The sequence below is a fragment of the Hordeum vulgare genome, chromosome 3H (genome assembly GCF_904849725.1).
Source record: "Hordeum vulgare subsp. vulgare chromosome 3H, MorexV3_pseudomolecules_assembly, whole genome shotgun sequence".
Taxonomy (NCBI): domain Eukaryota; kingdom Viridiplantae; phylum Streptophyta; class Magnoliopsida; order Poales; family Poaceae; genus Hordeum; species Hordeum vulgare.
The window spans coordinates 34,766,572-34,774,833 of record NC_058520.1 but is presented as its reverse complement, the minus strand read 5'-3'; the positions used below and the strand labels follow the sequence as shown (position 1 = coordinate 34,774,833).

Genomic DNA, 8,262 nt, shown 5'->3' with positions numbered 1-8,262 from the left:
TATACTAGTGATGCCATATAACCCAGAGGTGAGATATACCACTAGTTCGTATATTTATCTGTGTAAGAAAAAGATGTGTTATGAGTAATAATTATAGTTATTATATTCAATTTAATATGTTATATCATCTGTATATCTTTTTCTTGGGTAGATATACCACTCTCTAAATTCTTTCAGAGACACTTTTGTCACAAACTATTGCAAATATGATCTTAAGTAAACAAAAGTCTCAGCCGATTTTAAAGAGAAACAAAGTAATTACCATGTGGAGCAAAAATAAACGGGCATTAATTAATTACCACTCGATCAACTGATATCAATTCAACAAAAGATTGGGTTTTTGCACAAGAGGGGAGCTAGCTGCCCTAGGCGTGCATACACAATGTAATTAAACAAATTTACTCCAATAACTAACCCCTCTTGCACGCCGGCCGGGATAATCAGCAACCAAATGAATCAACAGAGCTCCCCGTATTCGCGGAGTAGAGTCCGTTTTGATCCCACGCATCCATGAGCAGATCGCCGCCGGCCGGGTACTCGAGAAGGTCGTCGAACGACATGAGATGGACCATGTCAATGTCGCCTTCGACGGCGCAGTAGTAGTAATGTCCTTCCCGACCATCCTGGCCGCCGTTGCCCACGCTGACGTCGCTCTCTGAGCCGGCGCCGTTGTTTTCGTGAGTGGTTGTTGACTCGGCGGTGGTGCCTGCAGCTGCAACTGCGGTGGCTTCTCCGCCACCGCCGAATAGCTGGCACGCGAACAATGGGAACCGTGTCGGGACAGGAGGTGCCGTCGCACCGGTGGCCATGCTGCTGACCGGTTCCATTCCTCCGGCCACGGCTAGCACGTTGGCCTTGTCATCGGCGGCCGGAAGGTCACCCTGCTTTGCGAGTTCGCCGTCGCCCTTCCCGCCTCCGGCGCTGATGTTCTGACGCTTCCTGATGCGGGAGTTCCAGTAGTTCTTGATCTCGTTGTCCGTCCTCCCCGGCATCTTCCCGGCAATCACCGACCACCTGATACAAATTTCAAGGAAGTTTAGCCTCCAGAACGATCCCAAATGTTCCACAATCAATTAGCAAGTAGAAATCCAGTAGAATGTATACGTAATTATTGAGTACCTGTTGCCGAGTGACTTCTGGAGCGAGATGATGGTCTCCTCCTCCCGCTTGGAGATGGGCTCCTTCTTCAGGTCTGGCCGGAGGTAGTTCATCCACCGCAGCCGGCAGCTCTTGCCGCTCCGCCGCAGCCCGGCGAGCTGCGCCACGGAGCTCCAGGTGGACACGCCGTGCCTGGTGATCCGGGTGTACAGCCGCTCGTCCTCCTCCGGCGACCACAGCCCCTTCCTCTCCTTACGCGCCTCCACGTCGCCCCCGGCGTTGGCCTGGCTCGCCGGCTTCTCCACCATTCTTGCTTAGCTTTTTTGAGTAGACTCGCTGCTAGCTACTCCTTCCTGCGTCGATGGAAAGTTCAGCTAGCTAGTGTGCTAATTGCAGTTGGTGCTTAACTATCTGGTGATTGGATCTGCACCACATTTATAGGATGGGTATATGCTCTTGGACCTTTCCCTACCAAATATGGTGATCCATCTGTAAACATTAATCAATTGTCCTATTTTGCAGTGGCTTTGCGTTAGTCTTATTCTAACTTAATTTTGTAGCAAAGGGTGGAGGGCATCCATCCTAAAAGTTACGGTGCCACGAGCACGCATGTGCTCAATAATGTACAGTATATGTGTATCTCCATCATGCATGTGCAAGCCAGTAATATCATCCGCTAAAAGCATGTTAATTTGTGTGGCTGGAAAGTTTGTAATTAATCAACCATCGAAACTAAAGCACCCTTGACAATGACTAGGTAGCGTCCTACCCGGCCACCAAAAGGAAATATAACGTACCAATGGATGATCATAGTCACAGATTAGTCTAGCATTAACTATTACCATATGAATCCATGCATAGGTAGGTACTATCTTTTTGTCAGCTACTCCTTTTGATGAAGCGCTGAGTGCTGACCGGTTTTGTGGTTACTGTGCACTGGACACCATTGCCTATGCTAGACGGTAACCAACTATGCCATCTTAGTATTCCCTTGAGGAAGAGACAAATATTAGGCATGCAGCGAATGAGTGCCAAATTGCTTCGGCACAATCAAATTATGGATGGGCCAGGCCATGCATGCATAAAGGCCGGTCATCAAGTCACCATCCTGCTAAATTTGCCGTACTAATTAAATAGCCAAGATTTTGGTCAAGTCATGCCGTAACCACTTTCCACAAGACAAGAGTATGTAACTAAACACAAGTGAATTGATTTACACGTGCTGCTCCATACGTTGTGGTTCTGGTTGAAAAGCTTAAGTTGGAGAGTGATGGAATGATGGTCAATTTGAGCTATCTAGCTTTTTGATTTGAGTGAAGCAAAGACAGATATTTTTTGATCGATCATAAAGAAAACCCCCTCATTAGATGTTCATTGAGGCGTTGGGGGGGGGGGGGGGGGGGGTTGTCGATCCCTGCCCCCACTCCAAAGGTTGAGGCAACTTTGTTAATTCATGAGCGTGTTAGTTTGGTCTCCCCCTATTCTCTCTCTGATTCACAGAAAATTACAGCAAGTAGATTGACCTCCTTGATAACATTTGGTACTATGAACATCGATCGAGTTAGCTAGGAGTATATGATTAAGTTGACTAACTTTGGGCTTTAGGGGACTTTAATGCCAATAGGATTAACTCCATTATGTGTTTTGCTTTAGGGGGCTTTAAAGTTTAAATATGACAAGAGGATTAACTCCATTATGTGTTATTTTTTCCTTGCGTGCTGGCTATTGATGTTCTATTGCAGCAAAAACAACTAGACTCCTCCTGTGAATTAAAAACACAACATTTTAGACATGGTTCTAGCTAACTTCTCAAACTCCACATTAATTATATATTTTTGAATATTTCAGTTACTTGTACGAAAATCATATGCTTCCATCACCAGATCAAAGTTTTATTAGGTTTCTTAACATACTTCCTTTAACATATTGTATAATTTTATGCTAGACGAGGCATGCAAATTATTATTCGGATTTGCTAATTCTCATCTAGATGAGAATTAACAAAGTCTCATCTACCTCCCACACATCATTTAAGTAATCAAACAAAGTATAAAAAATAAAAACCTGCATGAATCTTCATGAAAATCAAGTGACATATGAGTTTGATGTGACTTGGTTAAGTCTCATCTAGATGAGCCCTACACAGACCCATTATTATTGTCAAAACTATATTTCGAAGACCTTGTCCATATCTAAAACACAGGTTGAAATGGAAGGAGTACTGAACTGCTTCTTGCCAGCTCTATTTTATGTTCTAATTCCAATAGCTAGCAAGATAATTGTAGCATCATTAACCAAGTCTGCATTATGCATGTGGTGAGAGCGAGGGCATGTAGGACAAACTTGTGGCGGCCATCTGTCTGTATGTGGACTAATCTGAATTAACCAATGGCTGGACCATTCCATTGTTTAAATGCATGCACGAGAAGAATCATTAATCTACTTTATCTTCCATGGAGAAGAGGCCATATACTAGAGCCTAGCTACCTGTCCAGAACTAAAAGAATGTAAGCACAGATGCAACTTGCATCCGTCTGCATGCCTTACGTATGCATGCATGCACCTCGTCTGCCTGCTTGCAGCATGCTGGATCTGTCGTTGATTAGTAGTACACTGACTAATCAACACGAGATTAACCGCGGTTTTGTGTCATGAAGTAACATGTATTTTGACTGTCTGTCTCAAGTTTTGACCAAAAGGTAATCCAGTACTGATGTGTGGGCGCTATGCATGTGAGCATGGACACAAATTTATGCCGTTCCACTCTGTACTCAAATGAACATTTTCTTTCTGTTGCTGTGATCTTGTAGCTGTTTAATGGATGTTTACGGCCAAAACCTTGAATTTTGGACACTCAAAATATGCCAGATATATTAATGTGGAGTAGTACTGATTAAGTTTTCACAAGACAAAGAGTAGTCAAATCTATTGGCATAGGCAACATGACAACTAAATAAATATATTCAGGCGGCCAACGCGGCTGCTGTGGCATGTGTAGACCTTTGTCTCATGCTGCCGCGTTCTGTGCTGTTGTGCTTAGTACAGACATTGCAAAAGTCTAGATGGTTAGGTTTGTTAATCATTTATGTCTGGCCATACTTAGTCCCATGCATGACGATGCCGATAATTGAACATTAATACTGTAAGTGTTAATGATCAAAATATGTCCTAATTATGGCATCAATATGAAGCGAAAGATGCGTTGAAAGATTCCCGGCAATGATCTGTACACCTTTTTCGTCGATCTGAATTAATATGTTGCATCACTTTTCGGGAAGATTACTTGTTGGACTAATTAGGGAGCAAGTTGGTTTGATCCCATATGATAATTTATTGGAATCTAGTAATGATGCATCTGCAGTAGGTAACCATGAATTAACTTATCTCGCTAGTTCGCTACCCATTAGCTGGTCGCAAAACTGCTGTCGGGCAAGAGAATCAAATGACGTAATTGAGGTACGTACAGCATGTCACCATCTCACCTGAGCTGCATGATTAGTGGTTTTAGTCTTGGCTGTGTGTACTCTCTAACTCTTTGAGACACCCTATACGAGTATTGCCTTTCTTAAAGAAACATTTCCTTTTAATTTTCAGCAAAGTGAAACATTACATTACATTGCAGTCAGAGCTGGTACTGGTTGGTCCCTGGGGCGATGCACAATAAATTGCCAGGAACATATGCAGCTAAGCTGTTCTTAGGTTTACGTTGTCACCATCTCGGCGCCTCCGGCTGGTCATTCCAGGCGGCTACCGTCTGCTGCCACAGGACCAACCGTCGCAACCTCTGGCTCCAGTGGACATCCTCTCCACCCTAACAGCAACCAATCCAAAGACTTAACTCCGGCAACTTCCACGTGTTATTTTTCGATAATTCACGGCATGCTTGATAGTACACTTCTTACTCTTTGATAATTCGTACTTCCTATGTCCTGTAATATAAGAGTGTTTTTCACAGTAGTATAGTGTCAGAAACGCTCTTATATTATGGGACGGATGGAGTAGATAAAAAGGACCACATATGCCATGACCTTTGTGCATTCATCACATTTCTCAGTTTGACCTTTATCACGACGCGGAATAGCTCCAAATCATCATGATTGCATGGGTTTCCAAGAGCAACACAAATTTTCTCCGGAGAAGTCCACTCAAGCCAAGGCCATCTAAGTCTCAAAGCTCGAGCAATATTTGTCAAGATGTAGGATTCAAAATCACCTAGGTCGGTCGGCTGGCAAAGCACCACCTTTTTTAGAGAAAAGGCATCAGTCGAGTCCCAGATGGGCTCGAGCCTAGCCCAATTTTGAATTAACAAAGCTATCAACCGACCAGGATTATAGAGCAAAAGGACCCAAAGAAAGAAAACACACACGTCAACATACATAGGCGTCGGAAAGCAGCTAACAGAGCCTCAAATGCTACCAGCTAGAAGAATAAAAATAAGAAGCAAACAACTGAAGATAGTGAGGCCCTCCTTCAGGAACGAAGCACCAGAGAACTAGGACCATGCGGCATAGAGTAGAAGAGATGACCGGCAACATATGGAGTGTGGTCACCATGGCTATAGACCTCGGCACGACACAACCATCCAATTCCATCCCCGAAGGAGGCCACAACCCCATTGCGTGGCTTGATAGGCGCCGCACCATAGGAAGATGGATTTGTTCCACCTAGAACAATGATGGCTGCCGCCGGTGGATGGCCACATAGAGAGGATCCACGCACTCCCGACGAGTCGCCAAAGCTTCCCTCAAGTAGATTTGCACACGGCCCGGTCGCAGAGGAGGGATAACATCAAGCTTGGACGAAGAGGACATACCATAGCTGCCGCCAAATGCACCCCAACCAGGCACACTATCCAAACATCTCCCAAAGTTGGCACCTTCAAGAAGGAGACGGCACCGGAAGCACCACAACCGCCTATCGAGGTTTGGATTTTCACATGGGAGGCTAGAGGACGGTGGATGAAGGGAGGCATACATGACAAACGCCTCCAAGGAGGAAGAACGATGCCCTCGGGCGCAGCCGTCGTCGCGGCAGCCATGGATTTCTCCTTGTCTGTCCCTAAACCACTATCCCACCCTCAGAACTGAGGTCAGAGATCGGAGAAGACTAGGACCAAGATCCGAAGGGAAGGGGGTGACCAGATCTGGTGCCGCCAGCCGTCGGGCCCGCGTCAAGTCCATGCCCACCAGTGCCCCACCGTCCACACGGTCAGGAACACCACCAACATGCTCGCACCACCGCTCATCGCATAGCCGGTGGTGCCACTATGACTAAGGTCGCCGCCACAGGTCTCGTGGCCCCCTACTTGAGAGCAGAGCGACAGAAGCCCCACCGTCACCATCCTCGATGGCGCCCCGGGATTGCCGGGTGGCAGCCTCAACCGACAGGGAGGGCAGAGTGAGACGTGGAGAGGGGCTCTGCGAAGACGTAGGGTATCGCCCCCCCCCCCCCCCGACTTACCCAGACAGGGCGGTGCGAGGGTGGGAGGGGCACCATGTTTGTTGCAAAGCACCACCTAGTTAACCTTGCATTTGCCTCCAAAGACTTTGTCAGTAGCTGAACAGAGGAAGGCATACCTCAATCTATCAAAACTTATCTTGGTGAAAGGAAGGACCTCTAGGCATGTTATGTGATAGATGGCTTGAGAGATGAGCACAGATTGTACTAAATGCATCACGCAACAATCATGAAGTGGTGGCCTCGGCAAGGATTTACTTCTCCAACTGCCAATTAACTCATTTTAAATTTTAAATGGACAACAGGAGACCTAGATACTTGAGGAAAAGAAGTGGTGATGGCAGGGAAGAACATAAATATGTCTTGAAGGTTTAGGCCATGCCACCCAACGAGAGGAACCTGACTCTTATGAAAATTTGCGCTCAGACCAGTGACTTGGCCGAAGCTTCTCAAATGAGAAAGAGTGGTAATACCTTCCTGGATAGGGGGCACAAATATGACATCATCATCAACACACATTGATGTTTTGTGTTGCACCCCTCTTCCTTGAAATTTATACAACCGACCATGTCGAGTGGAAGTATTAAGCACACTGGATATTGATGATCGATGGTCAGGCTGAAGAGGATTGGAGAGAGAGGCTCTCCCTGCATGCAACTTCGTCCATACCCGATGGGCGCCACTGAATAATGTCACTGATCACTACCCTAGAGGATGCTAGTCCCTAAACTTTTAGGAAAAGCCCGACGCTGCAAAATATCAAGCTTGTAGTCTCATCTCATAGAGTCAAACACCTTTTTGATGTCAACCTTTAGAAGCTAAGTCAATTTCTAGATCAGCCTCACATATTCCCGACGAACATGAAGTTGTTCGTAAATACTTTTATTTTCACAATATATGCACCATGAGCATGGGAGACCATTGTGTTCATGAAGGGAACAAGGTCATGTTTTTAATGTTTTCGAGATTTATTGGTCGAATGCATGGATAAGGCTAATTGAGCCTTTGGAAGTTTGAATATGTTTGGAGGTTCGAGATGAGATGCACATCCGCCATGATGCCCTTCTAAATTACTCCCTTCGTCTCAAAATAAGTGTCTCAACTTTGTATTAACTTAGTATAAAATTGTATTAAGGTTAAGATTTGGATTTTTTGAGAAAGGTAATATATTAATATCACGAAGATACCAATTACACCCAGCGTCTGCAACAACTCAATACCCTAATGGCATTATGGATGCACACATCCAAAAAAAGAACAAGTTCAAAAAGAAAAGTCCCGCTGCAGAGTTTCAGTCCTTTCAGCAGCAGTACAACCACCATCAAAATAACACATGAAGTCCAAGTTCTCTAAAAGCGACGCCTCAAATAAGAAAACAGTGCACAAACACCATCGTCACTCGATCGTAGACCTTGGTTTTCACCCTAAAGATAGTACCCGCTCTCAATACAATTCCTTCAACAAGGCCATTGCCTGACACAACCAATTAACGTCAGGCCTTGGATTTTCATCCTGAAAGGTAAGACCTTGAACATTCACATGTGTTGTCACCCCCACTTACGTACCACTGCTATGAGTCCCGAAACTCCAAGCAACTTCCTCAGTGTTGTAAGCTTCAATCACCATTACCAGTCCTCCAACCTTGGCTTTCATGACATTCTCCGCCTCTGACTTCACCATGGAGCAAAACATAGCTCATGATGGCAA

The 8,262-nt window shown here is 45.3% G+C and overlaps 1 protein-coding gene across 1 annotated transcript; it reads right to left on the bottom strand.

Moving 5' to 3' along the window:
* Positions 1-252: 252 nt before the first annotated feature.
* On the bottom strand, positions 253-1,511 carry LOC123439436 (transcription factor MYB4-like). Its single transcript, XM_045116151.1, has 2 exons — positions 1,120-1,511; positions 253-1,014 (listed from the first exon to the last, which is right to left on the bottom strand). Exons 1-2 carry the CDS (start codon positions 1,404-1,406, stop codon positions 441-443), a joined length of 861 nt encoding a protein of 286 aa, XP_044972086.1. The 5' UTR covers positions 1,407-1,511; the 3' UTR covers positions 253-440.
* Between the last annotated feature and the right edge of the window lie 6,751 nt (positions 1,512-8,262).

Coding starts and splice junctions, on each gene's coding strand:
- LOC123439436 (XM_045116151.1), bottom strand. CDS start 1,406: ATGGTGGAGAAGCCGGCGAGCCAGGCCAACGCCGGGGGCGACGTGGAG. Junction 1,015..1,119: donor CAGAAGTCACTCGGCAACAG/GTACTCAATAAT, acceptor AATTTGTATCAG/GTGGTCGGTGATTGCCGGGA.